Here is a 26,155-nt window from a genome sequence, read left to right as displayed (position 1 = left end):
CTTTTAATTATTAAAATGAAGAATAATGACACTGTTTGCCGCCATCTGTTTTGTGTGTAAGAATGGAAAATTTTCGTTTAATCGCACTCTCGATTCAGGTTAATTATTCATTCATAAGCAGCATACGTACGTGACTGATTTCAATTATTCACAACTGTTTATTTGATCGAATATATTATATATATATATATTGCAGAATATTGTACAATTAAAAAATGAATAAAAATCAATTGTGGAAGTGAAAAATAACAATATTGAGACAAAGTGAAAAACTGCTTCGGCACATGGCTTAAGAAAATAATGAATTTTTATAACTACTCGGCTGGAACAAAAGTCAACGCCGTGGAATTTTATCAATCAGAAAACAAGCAAAATGATAATAAAACAGCAAACAATAATAATAATATTTTTTTTGCTTTCACTTCAATTTTTGCGTATATTTTCCAAAAAATAAAATTGGAACCATTCTCGTCAATCGTTCAATAACGATAAACATCACCATCGTATGCATAATCTGCTTTGTTGTGCATTATCAGACGATCCTCGACGAAATAGAAACTGTCCGATCGAGTCTCGTAAGGGCAGTTGATCATTTTCTGTACTAAAAAAAAATAAAAATTATGAGCATATTAATTTACATATTTCATTATCATAAATGGACGCGCAATATTGAAGATCAGTTGGTAAAAATCAATCGTCTCATTTTCAAATGTACACTTATTTTTCAAAAACAATTCTACATTTCAAATACCATTTAAATAATTGCAATGATCACCTTTGATGAAACAGATCAATTAAGAATACAGCGAAACGATTCTTTATTATTATTATTGTTATTATTGACACTCGTCCCAAGTTGATGCAGCGTCACTGCGACCAGCTAAAGTGCACTATTATGAGTACGACCACCACCATTATGAGCGTCTGCGGTAACTTAGTAACAACAGAGCCTGTTTACACGTATAGCGATGCAAATCGGAAACAGCCCCTCTTCCACGAATAAAATATGCAAAAGTATTAATATTACAATACCCAAATCTTCGGGAATTTGAGGAAAATCGTATATATGTTCGCAAGTGTTTGTGCTATTCGGAATGCAGAATCCAAATTCAAAGTCGAAGCTTTTCAACAGCTGGTCTTTGAAAAAGTGACGTTCGATCATTCGAAATCGATTCACTGGTCGATCACCAACCGTAAACTCAACCCTAGAAAATGAAATACTTTATGCAAATTATAAAAGAACACAGTTTCTCCTATTTTCCCTCACGTGGCGGTAACGTGTTTCAGTCGAAGAAACTGAGGTGTAAACTGATAACGCACAAATCTACCACCGCTACATTCACGCTCATGCACGTCTTCATCTGCAAAAAGATCTAAAACTTATAATACTTAAAATCTGGTAAAATTTAAATTTTCACATCAGTAAAGCACTATTCTGCTAAATCAGCTCACAATGGCGAATAAAAATAAAATTGAAAACACTTAAACACTGAAACAAAAATATTTAAACATTACTCCTATAATGGAGTATTAAAAAAGTATTTTTCTTGTATTTTTATATTTCACTAACCGTCATCTGGCTTGGCAATTTCAAAGAGAACAATGCCACTGTCCAAATCTCGAATTTTGAAACATGTAAATTCGATGTCATAGATGTTTGCATCCGGTCCACACAGATAATCTGAAATAATACAATACGTAAAAAATAATCGATAATATTGTCAACCAAAAAATATTACGATGTAGCATCCGGCTAAACCAAGTTTAACATTGTTTAATAAAAAAAACTTTAAAACAATATTCTTCAAAAAATACACACGTTGACACTTTTTTGACCAATAAAAATCATTTAAGATGGTGAACTTTAATGACAAAGCATGCACTGCTACTGTAAATGTTGATTAAACAAAACTTTTCAAATGCGATGCTAAGAAATCAAAGTTTGAAAGCAATGGAGATCTTTTCTCACCCTTTGTTATTCGGTTTAATCGAATAACATCGGACGGAGTGATTACATCCAATTTACGCAGTTCTTCTTCAGTGATAGGATCGCTGATTGATTCCTGTTGCTGCTGACTTTTTGAGCGCATTTTAAACTTCTGTCACAACTGATTTGACAAAATACCTAAGAATTTATTTTTTTTATTTAACGAATTACGCGACTACGGCAAGACAATTCTTTCGACTATTTCTACACCTACTGTATAAAAATATTAATAATTAAGTATTATTTTTTAAATGGACAATTTTTATTGAATTACAAATTTTCAATTTATATTTATAAACAATAAAAAATTTAAATCAATACAAACAAACAATTATTTCAATTAAATATTGAATTCCATGTCTTAGATTCAATCTTTCATTTGGTAAAACTCTCTTATAAAACATGTTCATCGCTTTGAAATTCAGTATTTTGTCAACGTTTCAAAAAATAAATCTTTTTATTTATTTTTAACATATTTAAATTATTAACAATAAGTGACAAGAATTAAATTGAAAAAATTATTTAATTTCAGTTTTTGGATTCATCAATATCTAACCTACTGAGTAGCATATTGAAATGTTGTTGTTTTTTACAAATGGAAGATGCATTTGATATAAATTTGTGAAATTTACTTTATACAAAGAATTATACGATCATCGTATCATACGAAGGATGAAAAACTCTGCAAAATTCGCTTCATCAGCTAATTTACACGTCCGCGTTTCGTTTCCAAATATCTTGTTTTCTCAATGCATGTATCCAGCAGTTGGTGAAACTAACGTACATACATAAAATGTATTATTGTCAGTTACATAATTTTATACAGATTTTAAAAAATATATATATTCCTGAAATTTATTTCAGTATGGTCTTGAAAATCAGTGTCACAAAAAATGTAATGAACAATAGTACTTGTAAATAGAAAAAAAACAGCAGTAAAGTGAGTTGTATAATAATAAAGATTAACACTAGTGGAAAGGTAAAATTGACATAAAACCTGTTATTGCATGCAAAGAATCGTATTGAATTGAACAATTCAACGCAGACTATTTGTTGAAATTATTTTCAGTTAATTTTCCAAAAAAAAATATTCGTCGTATTTAATTTTTATCAAATAATATTTTCATTTTGTCATGATGATTATCGGAGAGGTTAATTATTTGCAATTTGTAAAAATCGACTTTTTGCTATTGGAACAATTTCAAAATCGGATAAAATTCAAGTTTTGCAACTGAAAAAATAAAATTTTTTAAATTGTCAAATGATTTATTGATAAAAGAGAAGAAAAGCTATTCAATAATTGAATGGTGATATTTTTCATCTTTTGATGAATTTTCAAAAAAAAAAGAATTTTTACAAAGGAAGCAGAATTCAATTCTGAAGATAACGAAGAAGCGATCATTTGAATAGATATTATAAAGCCGCTATCATTAATCAACCTTTTCATTTTCGGCTCAGTCATCAAACAGGAAGTTTAAATTTCAAAAAGCAAAATCAATGACCTTGAAAAAGAAGATAAATATCATTTTTAATGTTTGCTTATAAATTTCAAAACGCTGACATCTGGGCGTTAGCTGGAAAAATGTTGCAATTCTTCAACTGCCGCTCTGTGAATAAATGAAAAGCAATAAAACCATGCCAACTAAACACTTGAACGCACAAATGTTTCCTTCACATGTGCTTTTTTAAGCGAGTGCGTTTCTTTTATAATATTTTTTTATATTTCATCATTTTTTGTGTTTCTTTCTTATTTTCATTCTCTCATTTTATTAAAAAAAAATTTTCTCATGTTAATGTTTTTCACTTATATTTTTAACAATTTTTAATCTTTTTTTAATGTGAAATTCTTTTGATTTTTTCAGCTTTCATTTTATATTAATAATGATTTAAATGAAATTTTTTGTGGGTGTAAATTTATCACAAAGTTCAAGCATTCGCTAAATCATTCACTAAATATGTAAAATAGTAAAAAGAAATAAACGAATATAATTTGGACAATTCTCTCTTATCCATATACAATAATTTACTTAATATTTAAATGCTATATATTAAAATCACACTTGGGTTATACTCTTGGCCTCAAACTAGGAGTTGGCAGATAAAAGTCTCGAAGTAGGAAAATAAATTTGATTATACTGAAAAAAATAAGCACTTCAAAGTTACAACTTCATTCCATTGTTTTCTTGATTCCTAATACTGATTTTATATCAGAATGCGAGAAGTTGCACAATTTTCCATTACTGATTTTGTTGATCTTTAGGAATATGATGAATCAGCAAATGGAATATTGCTTCCTTTTTGTTATAATTGCGGTATTGACATTTTCTTTTGTGTAGATGCCTAGTTTCAAATCAAGTTTTGCTTTAATTTTGAACAGCAACGTAAAATTGCCTAAGTAAATTACTCTGCAAGATCAAATCAAAAAATTGTTTAATGTTAAAAGGTAGAATCTGAAAAATATTTTCGGTAACATAAGTTCTCTTGTGTCATTCATAGCTGATAGCTGGTCATCCAAGACAATGTGTGATTATATTGCTGCCACAACACATTAGATTGACAACCAAATTAACATACGTGGCGCACTGTTGTCATTTCAAAGATTTTATCTTCTAAATATTGCTGCAAATACAGCGTTATCTATATTGAGGGGAAAATATTAGCTGGAACAACCAATAGTGCATCAGCAGTGATTATTGAATCGATGCAGATTTTATATAATCAATTCAGCGTTCCATATGATGTACCTTGTGAAAGTTATCATGCTTGTTATTATGGGTCACGTCATTAATACAGCGGTTCAAGATTTTATATCATTCATTCGTGAATCAATCGGGAAACATGGAAATCTTCCAAGTTTCTGGCGATGTTCAATACTTCGAACAGAAGCTTCTAATGAACAACTTCTAAAGTTTAATTTGGATATTCAACAGTAAATTCCTACACCTGATTGGATAATGGATATCATGTGCAGAAATGATTAACAAATTAGTTAAATTGCGGAAAGCGCTGAAAGTAAGCACTTATGATTTCAAATAAAAAAGCAGGAAAATACTGCATTCCTGAACGAGATTGGTTTATTATAAAAAATGTTATTAAATTGTTAACTGCAATTGCTTATATCACGAAACTTCTTTCAAGAAGAAAGTATGCACCACTGTGCTACGCTCATGCGTATATAAAAAATATCCTGAAATTGTGTGATGAATATTGATCAGTAGACAACAGTTTAAATGAAGCACTCATGACAATGAAGAACGAAATTTCGAAATATAAAAAACATTATAAATGCAGAACTATGAAAATTTAAAAAATTTTCAATCCAAAATTTAAACGGAAGTCTGAGTTGAAAAATTTAGAGCTAAAATAGACAGTTCGAGACATATTGCAAAAACTTGATGTTTTATCCAGAACCACAAAACCGGATCAGCCTTTTCATTCTTCTTTGTTCAATTCAGACAGTGAACATGAAGCCAATGCACTGTTACACGGAGATGCAGTAGACAGTTATTTCAATGCTGCTGCAGAACCCACGAATACAGAATCTTGAAGCTCGTGGAAAGTTCATTCAAAAATATATCCGCACTTAACACAAATGGCGCGAGATTATTTTGCTGTCAGTGCCACGAGTGTACCCAGTAAATGAGCCTTTTTTGAAGCAAGTAATGCATTTTCAGCAAAGCAATCTAGCTAGAAAGCTGGTGATTTTTCATAATCTTCTAGATTATCACAAATTATTTATTACTTTGAAAATTATTTTGGCCTTTGTCCAACCATAACTTAAATTCCTTGAACATTTCAATCACACTTGTACAGCCATCAATTATCACAGTCTGTTGATTGTTTTACACATTTTTTAATGTAACCGAGAGGTTTATTCCACGATACGCGCAAAGTAGTTCCTGAGAGAGTTCCACGCTTCCGCAGTCATATAGCAGCAATCTTTAAAATTGACGTTCCTAAGTAGTGACATCAAATCGTCTCCTGAGTATCTAAAAGGACAATTCTTCGCAGGATACTACTTTTTTAAATTCTGATTAACGGTTTGATCCATTAGCTAAACAAGCGTTGATGTATTCAGTGGCAAAAGCATAACCTTGAACATGCCATTATCACAGCCTAGCAATTCACAACTAGGATGACAACGCGTATTGTCAATTATAAGTAGCATCTTTTCTAATTTTTTTGTCTACTGCTGGTATTTTTTAACGTAAGGAAAAAGTAACTCATCATACCAACAGAAAAAATATCTTTTGTCATCCAGGTTTTTGACTGATAATCATAAACCACAGGCAATTTCTGCACAGCAATCATAACTCGTGGACGTTTTGATTTTTTAACTAACAACACTTGTAAACGATCATTACCCATAGCATTCGCGCAACTTACACTCTTTCCTACATTACTTGAAGCTTTTGCTTTTTTAATTTAGTTTTTGCACCAAATTCAAAACCTTTCTCTTTCTAGAAGTAGACATCCCGAACATAAAATTAGCAAACAACAGAATGTTGCAGTATTAGCAAAATGCAGGTTGATTTAATATCATAAACAATGCATTTTTAACAGCCGGCCAACATGTATTTGAATAATCAGTGATCGGATAATCGGAGTTCGACTATATTTAATTGTTTGAAATGTTTAGATATTTTTAAGTGTAAATTAGAATATGAAAGTATAATCAAATCAAGGAGTACGCCTCAGTTGATGTTATTATTTTTTCAATTTAAACCTGTACGTCAAAATTGTACTGTACTTTTTATGGACCGAAGTTATTATTAACAATAAAAAAATTGTGCTATTTGTAAGGTGACACACTTGAAAGGGAGTATTTAAGGCAAAAGTTATTGTTTAAATAATTATGTGAAATATATTTTTTAGATGCCTTTATCATCGTCTAATGAGAATGCTGCTAAAGAGCAAGAACGGTCTGAAAACTTAGAAACTAACAGCAGAATAGCTAAGATCCTTGAATTTCAAAGAGAAATATTATTTCGCTTAGAGAAAAGCAACGAAATGCTGAAAAACTGCGTAAATGTTTCCAGCAGTCGTATAGATGGGTTTAAGAAAGATTTTGCTGCCAATAAGGAAATATTGATGACCATAAAGACAGACTTAGATTATATATACAATTTTGCCCGTAAGCATGGCAAAGCTTTTCCTGTTTGTTCGAATTCATTTATAGAAGACGATAAAGATCAATAAATGCTAAAACAGTACGCAGTGTTAATGCTTTTGTTTTACAAAATGTATTATTCAGTTATGATTTCATATTTTTTAATAAAATTTGGGTGAAAGCCAGATGGGAGCTGTTCATTTAAATGTTTACTTTAATCAGTTTTATAAAGCATTTGCTTCCACTTATATTTTTTATTGGCAAGTTTATTCTTTTGTAACTTCAGATAAGTGTTTTATCAGTATTAATTAGGAAGATTATTTTTTCAAAATTATTATGTAACAGAAAAGTATTTGTTAGGAACAGCTCGACGTTGCTATTATTCGATTTTAAAGTTAACAGTGATTGTACGATTTCTGAGGCCTTCAGAATTCAGTTCTGCCTTCGACAGAATCACTAGACTGCGTCGATCAATGGTAGACTTATGATAAGTCTATCTAATTAAACTTGACTGATATCGACGTAAACAGAGAAACTGTCCCTCGACTGTACTGACCAAACAAAGACGATGGATGTCTTTAATCCTGGAAATAACAAATGCAATACAATGCAATACAATATTTGGAATACGCTTGTCTAATAATATTGATCTCTTTACATCTCTTTTCCGCCAACAACCAAAACTCACTGTCAACCTTTTTCATAATCAAGTTTTATTTTAATTCATACTGTCGTTAAGAGTATTTTTCTCAAAGTTGTTGGGTTAGAACTTCTAAAATGAGTACTCATATATTTTATTATTGACATTATTTGACATAACAAAAACAACCCTATGTTAGACTTGTGATGTTGGCAACTGAATAACATGAAAATTACCATTATCAAATAGCTTTTAGAGAGTCTTTGCCATTTTACTGCTGTACTGATATTTCATTAGATATGAGCTATTTAGTTATTAAACATTTTTAGATGTTTTAAATTACAAATTATAAAATAGAATTATTATTTAAGCAAAGAATACGCATCAGATAAGGTTACTGTGTTCATTTCCAAGTTAAACCTGTATGTCACATTTGTACTGTACTTTTTATGGATAGAAATTGTTGTTAATATTAAAAAAGAATGCTTTTTATTAAACCGAATGATGAAAAAGTTTAAGACAATAGATGTTGTGCTTAAGTAATTAATTTGGTTTCTTCTTTATTAGATGCCTGTGCCAATATCTGATGAGGAAGTTGCTGGAGAGCAGTCTCGAAATTTGCGAACTCGCGTTACAGCGAATGATCTTATTCAAGAATTAGTTGTTGATTTAAAGGAAGGATTGAATCAGATGAAAGGCTGGTTGGAAGCTGTTCGTAAGCGTGAAGACACATTTGAAGGTTTTTGTGCTAAAATGGATTCGTCGATGACAGTTTTCTCAAATCGACTTTCTCTTATCAGTCGTTTGTTAGATCGGAGTGATGAAATTGAAAATTATGAATTTTTTGGTTGAAAGCGGTGAACATAAATAGTAAATGCTACATTGATGCAATATATTTTATTCCAGAAACTGTTTTTGAAATGACATTGGGCCGTTTTTTTTAATGCATTGTTTTTGATAAATAGATAAATGAATAAATCAGTGTGTGTTGAAAATAATTTTGCGTGTTAATTTAAAATTCAGTTGCAACTCATAGGTCAGGTGAAAGAAAATTCAGGCCAAAGTGATAATTATCTTCAAAAGAGACTTTCATTTTCAGCAGTCAGTAGGGCAGTAGCGTAAAAGTAGTAAATGATCAAGACCTAGTTCTGCATTAGGTAACTATTCTATTTAGGTGTGCTTCATTTTTAGAAAGTAACATTTTTTTATTATAAAAATGTTGAAAATAGTTGATTGATGAGCTATTTTTTTGAATGCAATTCATAAGTAATTAATTATTTCAATGAATTATTCAAATACTACGTCATATGCCAAGGAAAGGGATAAAAGTATGAATTTTATAAAATATATTCAAGTAGCGAATAAATGAAGCGTTTAAAGTGTATATCTGGATATATATATGTATATTAATTGTGTAAATTACTTTTTCTTGTTCACAAATTCGCATAATATTGTTGGTGTGTTGTGGATTTCATTTCAATGCTGAAATTCCAAACTAGAAATAATCGGGGTATTTTGATAAACTATGATTTGAATTGTTGAACAGGAAACAGAATTTATTTGCTGTAAAAATTATTATACATTAGACAAAAAACGAACATTAAAAAAGTTTTATTCATAATGCAAATTAATGAAGGAATAGTTTTTCACGAGTGATGCTTGCTTAACCTGTGGATTGGATGAAAGAAAAAAGGGCCGTATGGGATGAAATGGTTCAATTCCAACTGTGACTAATTGTCATTATTAGAAGCAGACAAAAATTGTGGGCGTTGCACCTCCTCAAAAAGTGACAACTTTTATTATTAGGCCTGTATGAAAATGGGTTAAATTGAATACGAAGGTCGGCAAGTTTTTGCCAAAAACTGGACGTTCACTTTTATTCCAACACACGAAAAGCATCCAGTTGTCAACATTGTCCCACTTGCTTTTACTACTGCTACCCTTATTTTTTGCTGATCCGTATTTGTTCTATCAAAGCACATCTTCTACTACTACTACTACTACTTCTTCTTCTGCTGGTGGTCATTTTTCAAAGCAGCATGTCTGAAACGGTTCTACGAGTCTCAGCCGATACCACTGCACCTTACTTATCACTGCAAGATGCGTTTCACGCAAATTCATATCCAAATGAACCCAGGTATGTTGAATTTTGTTCATTTTTGCAATTCAATTGAATTTAATCATTAAAAAGTTTTGTAACTTTCTCTTTTGATAAGCAACAAGCTGTATACAGTGGGAAAGAAAACACCATTCTCTATCATTGGTATTTAAATTATTCTTGTGTATTTTTCTACAGTATCATTATTCAATTTCTTTTCATGATATAAAAAGAAAATTACAAACATTCTATAAAATATTGTACAAAACTGATACTTGGAATAGAATTTTTAAAAACCAACATTGTCAATTTTATTTATTGGCTTGATCAGTTAGTTTACTTACTGTACAATTAAAAATGTGGATATGTTCAATTTTTTTTATCTTTTCATTGAATCGCTTTTCGGTTTTTGTTTAAACTGAATATTTGGATAAAAAATTTTTTTATACTATTGCAAATTTCATATTTTTTTAAAAATATATCCCTTCAAAAAAATACTATTCTTATATTTTTTAACTTTATATTATTCAGAAAATGTGTTTTGCATTTTAAGCATTATTGAAAATAAGTTGTCAAAGTGGTGAAAGGTAAAAGTGACTTTTATTTTCGAATGATGAATAAAAGCTTTTCATTTTTAATTATCAAATAAATGGTAGGCAAGAACGAAAAGATTCTCTTTTTTATGATTGTAGAATTGGGGCCATGTTTAAGGTTGTCAAAAGCTATATGCTCTGATTCGTAAACTAAGGTTTAAAACTGGTCTCCAACTCACAGACTTGATTCATTTATTGTAAAGCTACTTATGAATGCTTAAAAGTATTTTTTTTATTGTTCAGACAAACGATAAATACACAAACATACATATTATTATTATTATTATTATTATTACTGCTGTTGTCCGATAAATGTCCCTCCCTCTCTGCTATCCACTGTATCGTTCAAATTGGTGCTAATTGATGTTGAAAATTGATGATTAGCAGAATATTTGTTCAAAAAAATGACGATAATTTTATGTTAATTAAATTTATTTCAAAACTGTAAAAAAATATTTTTATTATGAAAATTTATTTATTTTAATTATTGATGATTTCGTTTTTGATGAAAAAATTTTTAAATTGATAAAACTGTTGTTACAAATATTTTTTTAAAAATTACATGTAATTGTTAAATGTACATATTAAAAAACTTGTTTTGAAATGTAGCTAAACAGAAAAAAACAAGTAACAAAGTTGCAGTGATGATGATTTGATTGAATAGCTGCAACGTTTCCTTCTGCGATAAAGCGCGACACATTGAAGAATGAATGTGATGGGGAAAGCTTTGCAACAGAATTTAGCGCGCACACTTCAACTGATGAAAATGCAAAAACTTGAGTTAAACCGGAGTTGGAGCAGTTTCCATAGCGACCTCTCGGTTGTAGCTGTCATTTGTCGTCAAACATTTTATCATAAATTGTGCTTGTTCGACAGCTAGTTTAAATGATGTGCTTGAAAGTGCTTTTATTCATGCAAAGAAGTGCAAGAAACAATAGATGATGTAACAAGACTTTCCTCTAGCCTGAGATAGATAGATATATACGCATATATATGTGGATAGTATGGCTATTTTCAGAAAGGTAGAGAAAGGCGATAAGATACGTGGGAAGAAAATATCTTTAGAGAAAATGCTGTATGCGGCAAACTTTTCATATAACTGCAACAAATCAGTTAACAGTTACCCATAATAGATATAGAGATAGATCGTCTTTTTGAATAAAATAACTGGAATAATAATAATAATAATCTTATTATGCCGCTGCCATAATGTAATGAGCGATATTTGCATAAATAGTAAAAAGAAGTGATAGTGAATAGTGGGGATAGTGAGATAGACAGTGAAGTGAAGAAAGATATAAATAACGCCAGTAAAGAAATGTTGTAGTTCTTAAATTTTTGTAGATTCTTCTCTTGTAGTTAGTTAGTTCTTCCAAATTTTAAATGTCTTTCGGTTTCGGTGGAACTTCAGGTGGAAATCGATTGTCGACCTTCAATGTATTGGTTTCTACCATTTTTGGCGCAGTTGGTAACAGAGGTGTATTCAACGATCCATCATTCGGAGCCTTTCCATCGTCATACATTGCCTCGCTAAATCCATGGTCTACATCACGGCCACTGCTACTAAATGATGGAATATCTTTCTCTCTAACAGAATCCAATATTTGATGACTCATCTGACTTCGTTTCATATAGTCCCTATTAATACAAAGAAAAAAAAGTATATATGATTTATTTAAAAATGCAATGATTAGAGAGAGACAGATTGTTTCAAAAACTGTTAGATTAATTAGGATATGAAAAACATACCGAAACATTTTCCCCATCATTTCGGATGAGATAAGTTCTCCGGCGTGAGTTCCGATGAAACGCATTATCAGCAAACCATCCGGATGTAGAGCGTCACGAATAAATTGTTGTGTCAAACGGCGTTCGAAGAGGCGATCCTTGAAGTCGATGGTAAGACGTAATTTATGGCGCACCAGGTCTTCTTTGTAAGTTCTCGACACGAAACTGCTCACCCAGTACATCAGATTCACGCCCGTGATGATGCCAAGGAACAAGAACCAGAACCAAAAGAACAGATAAATCTTCTCGTTGAACATGTTGATCATCAATACGCATTGGACTGTATGGCGGTGACTGTTGCCCAATTCACGAACTTCAAAATCGCAGCTAAAAATGTTTCAATTGAAGAAATTAAAGCATAAACAGGAAGTATAAAAAGAAGAAAAAAAACAGATGTATATATATATACAATGTAACTCTTGGAAAATGACCACTGGTGTTCCAATCACGACCTTGTGCGATGTCCATGAGAATTTGCAGTCCCCAAAATGTGTATTTGGTGGAGAGAAAATCGTTGAGAATTAAAAATTGTCCACAAACGTTGATCAAATAGAGCAATTTCATCAGCAAGTAGCAAAACGTGAGATAGCAGCTGCTGGTCTGTCGACAATAAAAGCAAAGGATCTTGCTGATTACACTTCTTTTCGATGCTTGATAATTCAGACAATCTTCCACAATTAGACACAATCGGTTCACTGTCTCGGTACGTTCTTCTGAACTCGTCAACGGTATGCTGCTAGCATACTGCAACAACGATTTCAGTTTGATTCCTCAAAATTAAAAGAAAAAACTTGACAAATGGAAGAAAAAAAGCCAACGGCAAAAAAAAGTATCAATTTCTTTCTCTTTTTTTTTACCAGTGTTGTAACTCATCATTTTCCATATCAAATTCGGCATGTAGAATAATGCAGCTTGCAGTGCCAACACCACAGGGACCCATTGATAATAGCCAATTTTTCGATAGTCTCGTTCAATAATATCGCTGTGAAAAGACAAAACAAAATAAAACAGTAGTATAGAACAAGCTTTATATATCGATTTACAAACCTGGGAACATCTTTGCCGAATGGCAGGAAGTAAGTGTTTTGTATGAAACAGTAACTTTCCGCGTACTCTTCCCAACCGCCTCGAAATTGTGCAGGTACCCAGCAATGTATTGGAGAACCGACGTATTGTTTAGCGCTGACCAAAATTGACATGAACAATAAGAACAATGTGGTGTAATAATAGTTCAGTCGATCGGTGAAGTCGTCGTAGTATTGCTTGTGCAAAGCACGAAACGCAACGTCCAGAAAAGGCAAAGCCATGATTTGTCTGGTAAAAAATTAAAAATTAATTCATCCTCGAAACACAATAATCGAAACAGATTATTCGAAACAAACAGACGGATGTTGCTTGTTTACGCGCCAACGTTGGCTTGGAATTGAAAATTTTACAAGGCGCGAAAAACCGCCAAACAGGCCAGTTAGTCTCACACGTTCTCGGTCGACGCAAAGCTAATATTTAACCCAAGCTGAAAACTGCATTCATTCTCAGTCAGTCCTCCTCTTCTTCCTCCTGCTTGCCGGTCAGTGTTGTCAACATTGTTGACAAAGAAGACACAGAATGTTAGCTGCATTGCGCCGCAGCAGAAAATGACCGCCGTCTAGAGAAAGAAACAAGCCAGCTTTTGAGGGGTGAACATTTTTTTTTCCTCTTCTTCTTCTCCGTCGTTCGGCTGTTCTATTAGCTTATTAGCTGGTGTTGGAAAAGTTGCCGGACAAAGTTTAATGTGAAAGCAAAAAAAAATGGAGCGGTGCCGCACCCAAAAAATCTCTCCTTCTGATTGACAACTGACGGCTATTAAGAAAAAGTTACGACCGAACTGAATTCAATTGAAGTTAAAGGAAAAAATTATTATTTATTATCCATTCAGACAACTGACCATCTCGTCAACAACAAGGCATAAAAATGATAACATGACCAGGTGCCACCGTTCGATAATTTCCCCATCCCGTTCAATTTTTGAAGCCCACCATCTAACCCAGCTATAATACAATATTAGCCGACCCTATTAGCAAGCTTATACAGGAAAACTGCAGGCAAGATGGGTATGAAGAGAGAGCAAGGGAGAGAGGGAGAGAGAGAGAAGGAAAAAGAAAGTGACAGGCCAAGTGCAACTAAAAGAGAGAGAGAGCGACAGAGCGAGAGCAATAGGCAGAATGAAAGATTAGGAGATATCAATTGGTTGGCCTTCGCCAGAAACAGCAGCGGCGCACATGTTTCATTTCCTGTAGTACACACTACGACCATGAGTCATATAACCAATCGCAAAGGCCAGCCATACGAAATTGCAAAGCTACTATACAATGCGTCATCTACAAAAATTGTTAATAATTTTTCTAATCATTTATTTTGTAATGAAATCTTAATCTTACACAGACAGAACTATACTTCTTATTATATTCATCGTGCCAACATGTAATTTTTTTTCAACAGGCATTTTTATCTTCACAAATGTAAAGATATTATCTTCATCAATTAGCAAATGCTCTTTGTATTTTACAAATATGAAAAATTCATCTATAAAAACTTTGAAGTGAAACGTAAAAGCTTAAAAATATTTGCGTATTGAAATTTTCTTTTACATTACACATACATCTTTATAAAAAAAAGTATTATTAATTATGAGGAGAAACCTTTTATCCGATGACAAAATTCGGTAAGCATTGCTGATGTTATAAAAAAAATTACATAACTTTATTTTTTTACAACAAGTGAAGCATGAAATAAATTTTATTTATAAATGTAATAATTTAAATTTTGGTAAGAAAAAATACCTTCACTTTTATTATACCGCGTACAGGCATTCAATATAAAAAGCTTAGGATAGAAAGAAACAAGGAAGTGTAAGTTGGATGCGACGGAAAAGGTTAGCTTTTTCGTCAATTGTGAACGAATGAAAATAAAATTTTAGCCTGCAACTGTCAACCAATTTTTCACCACTAAGCAACAAGCTCGATTTTGCTGCCTCGAGAAAGTAAAATTCCATTTGACGAACAAACACAAGACAAGCTCGAATAAATTTCGTTCACACGTTATGGGAACTGATGAAAAAAAAATATATATACATACATATAGCTCACCGTATTTTGAAAATTGAAAGATGAAATGAAGCGGAAAAAAAAGAAGCTTTTCCCAGTTGTCAATCTGAATCTGAGTGGAACAACTGTTCTTTAGGCCATTAAGCTGAAGATATATACAACAGCAGTGTAAAAATAGCCTCGCCTGAAGTGAGCATAGGCAACTTACTTTTTCAGCTGCTTTTGAGATTCAATTTCGCCTAGAGAATAGAGGAAATTTTATTCACCAACCAGCCTATTGTCCAAAACTATTCAACCGGAAAATAAGCTAGCTATTCTCTGCTATTTCGACATTGTTGCTTTTTATGTTTGCAACTTATTTCTCTTCAAAATATTTGCTATCCTCTTTACGCAAAAATTCAAAAGACAACAACTGTAAAAGCTTACTGTCGACAGTGTTGAGGTCAGAAAAAAATCGATAGGGTCGAAAAAGCGATAGGTCAGCAAACGGAATCTGATTGGCCAGCGTGACCTTGTCCAGATGTCAGCTAATATTGTTGCACGGCTAACTGACTATTTCTCTCAACTGAAGATCGAAATTTCTCTTCAGCCAAAATTGAACAAAAAAACATTCAAAAAACAAATTATCAGAAAAAAACATTTTCTCAATCAATTAATTAATTCATTCTTAGATCATAGTTCACGCCCTACAGCAATGACGAAGAATACCAGAATCGCTCTACTATGTAAAAATACATCACAGAACACGAACAGCAACCAAGGGACGGGCAATCGACCGGGTTTATAAATGCATAAATTTAAATTTGACTTTTATTTTCTGTCCCATCATCTTACAAAATGGTCACACGGGAAAGAATAAAATCGGCAGAATAAGTAAGCACCTAGAAGAAAAAATAAACGAATGCAAAACATATTTAATGAAATTTAAATTTAATAACATAATCAAAAAAAACGTATAAAACAATATTAATAATAATTAAACATTAAAAAAGTTAAAAAAACAATGACAAAAAAACAAAAATCAATTTTCGTCACCTGTTTTTTTCGGTTAAACAGTAAAATTAATCTTTATTATAAAGAAGACATACATACGTATAAAAAATATATATTATTATTTGTTATTTATGAAAAAAACACAAACTTCGAAACGATTACGGTTTCTTCTCTCGAGCTACTGTATCGCCCGTTGATTTCTGGGGAACAAAACCGTAGTACAGTATTTGTTCCAACTCAGTTAAAAAAAATGCAGGATTTGCTGTTGTAAAATTTTACAAAATTATTTCAATTAAATGATTTTATATTAAAACATTCATAAATAAAACTGTTTCAAGTTTTTTTTAATTTATTTTATTTTACCGATTTCAATATTTAGCAGTATATATGCAAAAAGAGAAACCGATTCAGAAGTATGGAAAAGAAGAAAAAGTAATATTAAGTACGTTATTAATTATTTTTAAAATTAAATATGGAATAAAAAATGTGAAATTTTTTTAATGCAATTGTTTTTTTTAGTAAATTCAGAACGTCGAACCATAGCAAAATTGAAAAACGTCGAAGAGACAAGTTGAACGCCTACATAACAGAAATTAGTGCGCTTGTACCAAATTGTTCACCAGGATCACCAAAATTGGACAAGCTTACAGTTTTGAAATTTGCATTGCAACACATCAAAAGATATCTCAGTAAGTTTGATTTATTGTTTGAAATTGAATTCCAAGAGAATTGAATTGTAGTTTAAAATTTTCAATTTTTATAATTTTTTTCTCGTAGACATAAGAAAAAATTGATTTGCTTGAATTTTTAAGTTAAAAATGTGTTTTGAAAGAGATTTTCAAAAATTTTATTTGATCAGAAATTTTTACCGGATGCTGAGGCGATTTTCAATTGTTTTCTGTTTTCATCATATAATTTGACGAATTTAAAATTGAATAATATTTATTATAGAAAATAATGAAAACTTTACAAAGTTTCAGATGCCAATGCAAAATATTTGAGCAGTGTGCCGAAAATTTTTTGCGAAATTGACTTGGATCGTTTGTTTGAAGAAGCAGTCGACGGTTTTTGCATGATTGTGATGAAAAAGTGCGGTCGAATTGCTTACGCTTCGGAATCTGTTCATCAATATCTCGGTTACAAACGGAACGACGTGCTTAATAAAAGCTTCTATGATCTCATTCATCCGAAAGATTTGCTGACGTTTAAAAAACAAATTTACACCGGTAACGAAATATTTTGTCCTCAAATGAGAAAAGGTAAAAGAAAATGGGCTTTTATTTTAAAAAAATTTAAATTTAAATTGAATAATTAGATATTTTAGAAAACAAAAGTGCAAATAAATCACTTGCAAATCCAGAATGTGAATCTGATTGTTCACATCCCAGTCCTGAGCCATCTTTTTCTGATTCTCAAGAAGTCATTGCCAGTCGTTCTTTCTTTTGTCGCTTGAAATGCAAACCCGTTCCTGTGGAACAATTTCAGTAAGCTCAAATTTATCATTATTCTTTGCACTGTGCAATAATCAGTTTGCTTTGACATTTTGTACAATTTAAAATAGCAATAAAAAATGAATTTTTTGTTACAGATATCTCGAACCGATAAATGCAAGTCAGGGATGTCCAGAAAATTTTCTTCAAACCAAATATATGGAATTTTATTGCACTGGTGTCATGCAAAGCAACTGCAATCCAATATTGAACGGCATCAATGAACATTCCGACTTGGACAGTGATTCTTCAGATTTGTCTAACGACACGGGTTCTTCGTGTTTAGCATTTGTGGCCAGACCAATGGCTCCTTTGTATGATCATATTTTTCAAGGTACTGGAAAATTGTAAAAAATCAAATTTTTGTTCCTACATTGAATATTAGCATTTTATGTTTAGGCAATAACGCAAAATTGGAATTCGTCACAAGACACCACACTGACGGCACCATTTCTCATGTAGATTTGCTGTAATATATGACCACTTATTAAAAATGTATTCGGTAGTTTTTAAAGCAAATTTATTTATATACTCAAATTTCAGATGTGCATGCATACTTGGACTTCTACCGCAAGATATGATCGGCAATTCTTATCATAATTATGTATTCGAGGAAGATTTACAAGCGACGTTGAGTTTTCACAGAAATGGTCAGTTAGCAGGCTTGAACTTGCTTAAATTTTAAAGTTTATCAATTTACAGCAATGCGTACAACTCGTTCTCAAAAGTGCAATTATCGTTTGAAACCAAAAGAAAACAAACCGATTTCTGTTTTTGCTGAATGGTGCTCTTTTCGAAATCCATGGACAAAGCAAATCGAATCTTTCACAATTCGACATTACATTTATCGGTAAATTGTGTGTGAAAATTTTCAAAAATTATTATTTACATTTTTTTTCTCTTTCAGGCAAACGGAATTGTATCTGTTGCAAAAAGATACGCCATCAGGTTTCAAAACTTTTGAAAATACCCAATGCTTGTTAGCTCAACTTTTGACTGATTCAAATAAAGGTAACTGCTGTAATTACATTGGATATGTCATGTTAATTGTATAATTTTAAGGATCTAAAAGTCGACACTCTATAACCATGCTGTAAATAGCTTGCATCGATTTTAAAGTTCATCAAAGAATGACAAAAGTTCAGGGACTTTATCCTGCCACTGATTTGAAAACGAAACATTTACTCGTTCTTTTCACTCATCTCAGGTTGTTTACTTATTGATATTCATTCAGTATGATTCACAAATTTGGAGAAGAATAAAACATTGGATATTCAACAGTTGTTATTGATTTCATGTGCGATATTAATCATAACATGTGCGTTTGTGTCATACTGATGATAAATATCTCTAGCTGAAACTGCACATACAGCGAGCAGGAAGTAGCCGAAAGTGAAAATGTTTGCTGCTAAACGAAAACGTAGGCGTGCGTAAAATGACCTGTACGAAGCGTTTGTAGTATCTGATTAAAGAAGATAAACATTTCATAGAAAACAATGAAAAACTATTTTGTAAAACCCATGAATGACAAATTCTTATTTTTCTGCGTACATTTTGATATTTTGTGCATTATATATATATACTTTCAGTGTTTTAATAACAACAACAATTATTATTATTACTGCATTAGAGTTAAGTGTGTTATGAATTTATTTATTTAAGTAAAAGAAAAAATGATAAATTTTAAACTGCAAATACGATCAGTAAATAAAACTGAAATAAAAAAATGATAACCATGAAAACGAAGTTTGTTAACACAAATTGAAACAAAGTTCTTGAAATTCTGTGTAACAATTTATGTGATATGTGAAAATAAAATCACACGATTCTGTCCAAATATTAATTAGGAATATAATTTTGCAAATTAAAATCATCCACAAAAACAAAATCAAATTACTTAGAAACAATTTTTTGTTAATATTTTTTGGAGAATTATAAAACAATAAAATAAAAAACATGCCATACAGTGCTGCTTTATAAACGCAAAACTATCGATTTTTAACCGAAGTTTTTAATTAAAAAATATAAATAATGATTTTAGTGATCAGACAGTGGACAAACGTAAACACTGACTAATCGTCGCTTCTACTCGAACATCGCGTTTTTTATAAAAATATCATTTTAACAAAAGAAGTTTATATATACAATAAGTTTGGAAATATAAATGGATGCTACAAATAAAATAAAATCAAATTACTCTGTGTAAAAGGGAATAAAACTTTCTTGATTAAGAAAAACAATTAGCCAGCTAACTGACAATAATATAGAAATTATTAGTATGCATTATTTTGCAGTAAAATTATCATTAAAATCATTTAAATAAATTTTTAAAATAATTTTATTACTACGAACATTTCACATAGTTAAAAAAATGATAAATTAAACGTATTTATTTATATGTACTTGCAATTACTTAATGATGTTTACAGTATTTTTTAGAAAAAGATACAGTATAGTTTTTGTTGTGGGAGTCGTTTTGCCTTGATAACTTGACTTTTTTTCACTTGACAATGGATATTGATTCAGATGTAGATGGAAAGTTGGCGCAAGAACTTCGCTGTCTTGGTACATCTGACCATGACGCTCTTGTTCAGCATTTCATAGAAATTGTTGGTAGTGATTGTAATTTGGAACCCGAGACTTATCGAAATCTGCTGGATATGAATAACTGGTTAGAATCTTTTAAATCTTTGCTTGTTTTTTCTTTTCATGTGGTGATTTAATATGTTATTAGTTTTGAAAATCTTTTTAATTTATTTACTTTACCGACGACATCGGCTGCAACGTTTTGAAAGTTGTAACAGTTGTCTAGCCAGTAATTGTATTTTTTCTTTTTAAAGCTTGTAAACGATTTATGTTTAAGTATATCATTTTAGTAGAAATGATCTTTTTGTTTTTGTTATTTAATTTACTTTTTCACTTTGTCATGTTCGAGCTGTCAAAAAGAATGCATGTAAATGATTATATCAAGTTTTTGAGCAGCTTTAATTATTTATTGATTCTTGTATTTCTAATTCATGACTGCTTGAATGACGAAATATGATGTTATTTTCTGGAAACTGGCACATTATTCCTCAGTTTATATTATAATGATAGTTGCACATGAATTTAAATTATTTGTAAAAAGTAATACAATTAATGCATAAGTAATACGATAAGTTGTTCTAATCTTTAATTTTCTCCATGTTGTAATCTGGTAAGCAGTATGTTGTTGTCATTGTTGATGAGTTTATCATAGGTAATTTAAATGAGTGTTGCATTTAGCCCTTTTTATCATTTTTTGTGACATTAATTGCAATGTATTTCTTAAACCAGTTTTGTATTAGGAGAAAAATGAGTAATTATGTTTTTATTATATTAATTTTTTTATTTCGTATTATTTTTATTATTACTGTTTGCAGACTTTCATTTTATGATTCTTCATCTCTATATGTTATGTTATTTCAGGACAGTTGTTATTATTATAATTAAATTCTTAAACTAAATATAATAATGCTTTCTTTCTTAGGAATTTACAAGCAGCTTTAGGTAGTTTCTATGATTATCGTATGAGAGATCAAATTTCCATTCCATCTATGACATTTATTCGTGATGAAACTGTTGGTGAAGGAGAAAGCATTCCGCCAAATACAAGTTTCGTTAAAGTTTGGCGTGTTGCCAATTCAGGAAGCAAACCATGGCCACCTGGTTGTATGCTTCGCCTTGTTCATTCTGAGTTTTACATCGAAAATAGGATAATGGAAGTGAAGGCTTTGCAGCCTGGGGAAGAAGCAGATATTAGTGTTACAATGGTAAGTCCCTCTGCTGCAGGAGTATACCAATCACGTTGGAAAATGGCTACAAACAGTGGATATCCATTCGGTGGTGAGTATTATTTTAGAAGAATAATTCAAAAAAAATTTTTTTTTACTCAGTTCTGTTTTGCAGTTTTCAGCGAACGCTTCCTATTTGAAGCATGTATTTTTTTTTAACTAATTTAGCACCTGCAAATGATGTTAAAGGAAATACTTTATGTTAATGTTTTGTAGAGACAATATGGTGCATTATTCTAGTGGAAGAATCAGGTCTGCTCGGTGTGACACAAATGATGGCAAAGACATCATGCTCGGATGGTGATTCGATAGAAATAAATGAAAATGTTTTAGCAGGTTCTCTTAATAGTGAGTTCTGTTATGCTTAATGAATATTATGTATATGGAATGGAATTTTAAATAGAATTTGTTTATAACTTACATTGCTTAACTGAATTATTATTACGAAATGTTAATTTCGTTTTTTTTGATGTAGCGTTGTCACGTTATCAAGGGCAAGGAAGTGCAATTTGTAATGTTGATTCTGAGATTGCTCTTGTTAACAGAGCAAATCCTTCATTATGCAACGACTCCGAAGTAACTTTTTTTGCATTATATAAAGATATTTGATCTTCATATATGATGCATTTTCTTTTTGTGTAGAATTTTTCAGTTCCATCCATTCCGGTCGATATTCCTGGTTGTACTGTTATACACGATGATTCGCAGCTGCCTCCTGTGCCACCGTGTACGCCTTGTTCGCCATTTACAAACGCTGAAGCTGAAATTTCATATGATCCGACAGTTATTCCAGACGGCTTTGGTGATAGTAATATGGAAGACGGCTGAAGGTGTAAATTATTTAGTCATCACTATTCTGAAGTACATTAACAGAGATTAATTCTAATTACGAACTCAAACTTTTTAAAATGTTGCATTGCGCATTGTTTTTGCTGTTTCCTATTTTACGGTAATTTTTTGGTTGATGTTTTCACCAACAATATATATATATATATACATTCACCGAATTCATGGAGCAGTGCTATACGCTGGCAAAGTAGGCGATAATGATTAAAAAGATAACTGGTTGTGTCTTTTATTTATCTGAAACAAAAATGATTAAATAGAAAATAAGACGAATTGCGTAAAGCTTTAATGGATGATTAAATGTAAAACATGGAAACAATTTTCAAGTGTTTACTGATTTCCAAAAGGAAAAATGCAGAAAGTCGATTTAAGTTGCGCCAAATGGCAACATCTCAAGTGTTTTGAAATAACGAATTTTTAAATAAATATAAATTAGAGTTTGTCTTGTATGTTATTTGAATTAAAAGTTTTGAAAAATGTTGTCAAACTTTGTTACAGTAGGATTTAAACTTGTATTCTAATAAGTACTGTATATGGCGTATTGTTATATGCTTGATATTTTGATTTCATACATTGGTACTGATTTATATATGCTTAATTATTTATTTAGATTAGCATACGTAGTTTTTTTATTGCTGAGCACAGTTTTACATATCTATTAAATTCTTTTTATTTGTCTATTTAATGTTATATTGTAGTTTGTTTTAATTTTGCATAAGATTTTCAAGATGGGATTTATTAAAATGAACAGTTTTACATTTATTATTTTAGACCTTGGTAATGAGTGCAATGAGTAAAGTATCGGTTGCTTTGAGCGGAATGTCGACAAAGATGTTGAACAAATTTGCCAGTCCTTCTTCTCGTTTGGGGAAATTAGTTATACGTAAGTATGGTGGTGCACGTGAAACTTAACGCATTGCATGATTTTAGCAGCAATAAATGCTAGTAAGCCAAGGTTGCAAACATTTTTGCGTTATGCAAAAGTTGAGTTGATGCCGCCTTCCATTGGAGAATGGCCAAAAATAGTTTCGGAAGTAAATAATTTTCGTAGAACTTTCAATCCGATGGATTTGACAGTAAAGGTATGAATTTTAGCACTTTATTGTGATTTCATAATTTGATTATTTAAAAAAGTATAGGAAGCAATCGTATATTCTGCTGTTGCATTTGAAGTGTTGATGTGGTTTTTCGCTGGAGAAATTCTTGGCCGTCGTCATTTTCTCGGTTATTATATTGAACCAAATTTCCAACCTATCTTCATAGAAAGATTTCAAGACTGGAAAGAGCCAGAGTTGAAAGAACAGTAGTTTGCATACTTGCAAGCTGTTGCGGAGCCGCAGCCTTTCATTTTTCAGTGCAGTGTTTTTCTTTACTTTTGTCATACCATTTTGCTTTTAGTAAATGCCCTGAAAGCACTGAAATTGTTTTATTTGACATGTTTTATTTCTCACACAAAATTAATATTAATACCTTACAATTTAAATTTATATTACCTATTTTGTCGTTGCAATGTAAGCATTTATTTTGTTTATCTTCATAAACCGCATTCTAAGCCACTTCGTCATTCCATGCCGAAATTAACGCCTCCTTATCTTTTGTTTCAACTAATTGATTTGATTCCGTCCAACTTTAATTTTATTGAAAACGTAATAAGCGTTACCGTTTGATTTGGCACCAACCGGATAAAATACAAATTTTGCAAGTTGGCAGACTGGTTTGAACTATCTTCGGTACATTTTTTGCATCTTGTGTTTGCTACCAAGAAGCCTACGCAGTTTCAAAAAATTTTTATTATAGTATACTTTATTGTACAACAATGAAATAATGTAGAATATAACATAATCAATTAACTGAAATACCAGAACAAAATATTAAATCAAACAGCAAGTATTTCTATCAAGATTTTCTCGTATTATTTAACATTTTAAAAACAATTCTCCATAATTCAACAATAACTTAAATAAACAACTAATGATACATCAAATGACAACGAGACAATAGAAAACAGCAAAAAACCAATAAGTTATCAAATATTAAAAAAATAAAACAGTATAATACAAAAAAGCCATTTGGAAGAGTTTAATTACCAGCTAAGGTCCTAAATGGGATACAGCAAAGAAAAACAATTCCATTGAACAACTGGTTCACACACCATGAATAATACAAGCATTCATTCACTGCAGTTTATCATGTTCAATTACATTCAAAAACCAAGATTGTAAAATCATCCATTAAAAACACAAGTACAAGAGATGTCACCCCATTTACACCTACATTAAATAAAAATTGAAAATACAGGAGACTTGAAAGTCTCCAAGACAAAAATTTGAAATAACCCAAAGGGTTATTATTTTAGATATTTACCTTCAAGTAAATTCGAACAATCGCAGCCTACTTGTCCAGATAATAATATATCAAAATATGTAACGTTATACATAAGTTGGGTTTTGCAAAATATTATTTTTTTTGTCTTATACAGGTTTAGAAAATTTTGCAAACTTGCAACTACAATTAGTACACATCAAAAACAATTCATACTATTCTTTAATGCAATGTTTGCAGAGGTAAAAATATCATACCTTAAAATAAAGATTATTTTTAAACATCATTGTACATTCTTTACAAAAAGCATTCTCATGCCCAACATTAAATGGCTTTTATTATGTATTATTTATTTTTTGTTAATTCGAAATTCCAACAATAATTCCTTATCTTTCTTGTTTCATTATATATATATATATATATATAATTTAGCAAAAACACATGAACATTATAAAATTGAACTGTTCTCTTTAATATATTGACATTTTCACAATTTCTGTAAAACACTAAACTAAAAATTTCAATTTTAACTTCTCAGATCAATTTACTTTGAAAGCGCAGTACATATTTACTTAAAAATTCACAAAATTATACACTTCATATATATCAAATTAAAAAAGAATTCAAATTTTTTATTACACACGTAACATTTATGTTAATGCTAGAAATCTCGATTTGATAAAAATCAGTAATTCATTGAATGTTTTCCAAAACTGTTCATAAAAACCATACAAAATTTATTTAGTTTATAAGAAAATTCTTTTGATTCATAATATGAAGCTACTAACTTGTGCAGAACGCGTTAAATATTTTATAGAAGAACAATACCAATCAGGCAGTGGAATAACAAACCTTCATATCAATATATTTAAACAACTTTACTTAGGAAAGTTAGGAAATCATTAAATGATTCCCATGAAGTTCAATTCTTATAATAGGAAAAATTAAAATTAAAAATCGAATAGACGTACTGAACGATTAAAACATATAGTGTAATAAGTCCCGGTTTAATTCTTGTCCATAACATGCTTACAATATGAAATTATTTGGTATTGAAAGATATCTCTGTTTTTTTTAATTCAGTGCAAATACTGAAGAGATCCACAAGTAGCACACAAATTGCGTTTTAATGAAATATTTTTTTCATTCCACATAATGTTTAATTTTTATATTCAATTTATAAATTATTTATTTATTTTTTGAGATGAATAATGCAAATTTTGCACTCCAATTCCACAAGCGCAGATCTGATTTTCGAATATCATCTTAAAATGATGCACAACTAATATCGACTAATAGCGAATAATTTAATAAATAAATGAATAACAATACTGATAATTTTAATGATTAATGTTTTTATATGACTGAATTCAATTAGAAAACCCAATTAAAA

At 30.8% G+C, this 26,155-nt stretch overlaps 7 protein-coding genes across 7 annotated transcripts; 5 read left to right on the top strand and 2 right to left on the bottom strand.

The window, feature by feature from the left end:
* Window positions 1-479: 479 nt before the first annotated feature.
* Tsp_01268 (protein unc-119-like protein) lies at window positions 480-2,090 on the bottom strand. The gene is made up of 5 exons (XM_003377016.1): window positions 1,970-2,090; window positions 1,571-1,681; window positions 1,268-1,373; window positions 1,033-1,205; window positions 480-601 (listed from the first exon to the last, which is right to left on the bottom strand). The coding sequence occupies exons 1-5, from the start codon at window positions 2,088-2,090 to the stop codon at window positions 480-482; spliced, it is 633 nt and encodes a 210-aa protein (XP_003377064.1).
* Window positions 2,091-4,722: 2,632 nt separating this feature from the next.
* Tsp_01269 (putative polyketide cyclase) lies at window positions 4,723-5,534 on the top strand. The gene is made up of 2 exons (XM_003377015.1): window positions 4,723-4,916; window positions 5,396-5,534. The coding sequence occupies exons 1-2, from the start codon at window positions 4,723-4,725 to the stop codon at window positions 5,532-5,534; spliced, it is 333 nt and encodes a 110-aa protein (XP_003377063.1).
* Window positions 5,535-6,862: 1,328 nt separating this feature from the next.
* Tsp_01270 (conserved hypothetical protein) lies at window positions 6,863-8,589 on the top strand. The gene is made up of 3 exons (XM_003377014.1): window positions 6,863-7,121; window positions 7,443-7,573; window positions 8,305-8,589. Exons 1-3 carry the CDS (start codon window positions 6,863-6,865, stop codon window positions 8,587-8,589), a joined length of 675 nt encoding a protein of 224 aa, XP_003377062.1.
* A 3,218-nt stretch (window positions 8,590-11,807) lies between these two features.
* Tsp_01271 (innexin unc-7 protein) lies at window positions 11,808-13,523 on the bottom strand. The gene is made up of 5 exons (XM_003377013.1): window positions 13,264-13,523; window positions 13,074-13,198; window positions 12,626-12,986; window positions 12,178-12,543; window positions 11,808-12,066 (listed from the first exon to the last, which is right to left on the bottom strand). Exons 1-5 carry the CDS (start codon window positions 13,521-13,523, stop codon window positions 11,808-11,810), a joined length of 1,371 nt encoding a protein of 456 aa, XP_003377061.1.
* Window positions 13,524-16,542: 3,019 nt separating this feature from the next.
* Window positions 16,543-18,879, top strand: Tsp_01272 (putative helix-loop-helix DNA-binding domain protein). The gene is made up of 11 exons (XM_003377012.1): window positions 16,543-16,559; window positions 16,821-16,981; window positions 17,273-17,551; window positions 17,617-17,776; window positions 17,881-18,096; window positions 18,117-18,129; window positions 18,182-18,240; window positions 18,326-18,432; window positions 18,485-18,632; window positions 18,690-18,793; window positions 18,845-18,879. The coding sequence occupies exons 1-11, from the start codon at window positions 16,543-16,545 to the stop codon at window positions 18,877-18,879; spliced, it is 1,299 nt and encodes a 432-aa protein (XP_003377060.1).
* A 1,413-nt stretch (window positions 18,880-20,292) lies between these two features.
* On the top strand, window positions 20,293-22,422 carry Tsp_01273 (hypothetical protein). The gene is made up of 6 exons (XM_003377011.1): window positions 20,293-20,478; window positions 20,623-20,644; window positions 21,311-21,646; window positions 21,811-21,942; window positions 22,070-22,170; window positions 22,237-22,422. The coding sequence occupies exons 1-6, from the start codon at window positions 20,293-20,295 to the stop codon at window positions 22,420-22,422; spliced, it is 963 nt and encodes a 320-aa protein (XP_003377059.1).
* A 798-nt stretch (window positions 22,423-23,220) lies between these two features.
* Tsp_01274 (conserved hypothetical protein) lies at window positions 23,221-23,747 on the top strand. The gene is made up of 3 exons (XM_003377010.1): window positions 23,221-23,323; window positions 23,371-23,522; window positions 23,580-23,747. The coding sequence occupies exons 1-3, from the start codon at window positions 23,221-23,223 to the stop codon at window positions 23,745-23,747; spliced, it is 423 nt and encodes a 140-aa protein (XP_003377058.1).
* Window positions 23,748-26,155: the final 2,408 nt, after the last annotated feature.

The sequence above is a fragment of the Trichinella spiralis genome, assembly GCF_000181795.1.
Source record: "Trichinella spiralis strain ISS 195 chromosome Unknown Scfld4, whole genome shotgun sequence".
Taxonomy (NCBI): domain Eukaryota; kingdom Metazoa; phylum Nematoda; class Enoplea; order Trichinellida; family Trichinellidae; genus Trichinella; species Trichinella spiralis.
Note: the sequence above shows the minus strand (reverse complement) of the source record. Positions and strands in the feature narration are given on the sequence as shown.

Bases quoted from the DNA above. Each gene is read 5' to 3' on its own strand.
- Tsp_01268 (XM_003377016.1), bottom strand. From the start codon at position 2,090: ATGCGCTCAAAAAGTCAGCAGCAACAGGAATCAATCAGCGATCCTATC. The intron at 1,682-1,969 runs GTGAGAAAAGAT...GTATTATTTCAG, and splicing joins ATTAAACCGAATAACAAAGG to ATTATCTGTGTGGACCGGAT. The intron at 1,206-1,267 runs GTGAGGGAAAAT...TTCATTTTCTAG, and splicing joins CTGAAACACGTTACCGCCAC to GGTTGAGTTTACGGTTGGTG.
- Tsp_01269 (XM_003377015.1), top strand. From the start codon at position 4,723: ATGATGTACCTTGTGAAAGTTATCATGCTTGTTATTATGGGTCACGTC. The intron at 4,917-5,395 runs GTAAATTCCTAC...TGTTTTATCCAG, and splicing joins TTTAATTTGGATATTCAACA to AACCACAAAACCGGATCAGC.
- Tsp_01270 (XM_003377014.1), top strand. From the start codon at position 6,863: ATGCCTTTATCATCGTCTAATGAGAATGCTGCTAAAGAGCAAGAACGG. The intron at 7,122-7,442 runs GTAAGCATGGCA...ATTATGTAACAG, and splicing joins TTATATATACAATTTTGCCC to AAAAGTATTTGTTAGGAACA. The intron at 7,574-8,304 runs GTAGACTTATGA...CTTCTTTATTAG, and splicing joins CTAGACTGCGTCGATCAATG to ATGCCTGTGCCAATATCTGA.
- Tsp_01271 (XM_003377013.1), bottom strand. From the start codon at position 13,523: ATGGCTTTGCCTTTTCTGGACGTTGCGTTTCGTGCTTTGCACAAGCAA. The intron at 13,199-13,263 runs GTTTGTAAATCG...GTCTTTTCACAG, and splicing joins TTCGGCAAAGATGTTCCCAG to CGATATTATTGAACGAGACT. The intron at 12,067-12,177 runs GTATGTTTTTCA...TTGTATTAATAG, and splicing joins ATGATGGGGAAAATGTTTCG to GGACTATATGAAACGAAGTC.
- Tsp_01272 (XM_003377012.1), top strand. The intron at 17,552-17,616 runs GTAAAAGAAAAT...TAGATATTTTAG, and splicing joins TTGTCCTCAAATGAGAAAAG to AAAACAAAAGTGCAAATAAA. The intron at 18,794-18,844 runs GTAACTGCTGTA...TATAATTTTAAG, and splicing joins TTTGACTGATTCAAATAAAG to GATCTAAAAGTCGACACTCT.
- Tsp_01273 (XM_003377011.1), top strand. From the start codon at position 20,293: ATGGATATTGATTCAGATGTAGATGGAAAGTTGGCGCAAGAACTTCGC. The intron at 20,479-20,622 runs GTTTTTTCTTTT...TTCTTTTTAAAG, and splicing joins AATCTTTTAAATCTTTGCTT to CTTGTAAACGATTTATGTTT. The intron at 20,645-21,310 runs GTATATCATTTT...AAGCAGCTTTAG, and splicing joins TGTAAACGATTTATGTTTAA to GTAGTTTCTATGATTATCGT.
- Tsp_01274 (XM_003377010.1), top strand. From the start codon at position 23,221: ATGAGTGCAATGAGTAAAGTATCGGTTGCTTTGAGCGGAATGTCGACA. The intron at 23,324-23,370 runs GTAAGTATGGTG...GCATGATTTTAG, and splicing joins TTTGGGGAAATTAGTTATAC to CAGCAATAAATGCTAGTAAG. The intron at 23,523-23,579 runs GTATGAATTTTA...AAAAAAGTATAG, and splicing joins CGATGGATTTGACAGTAAAG to GAAGCAATCGTATATTCTGC.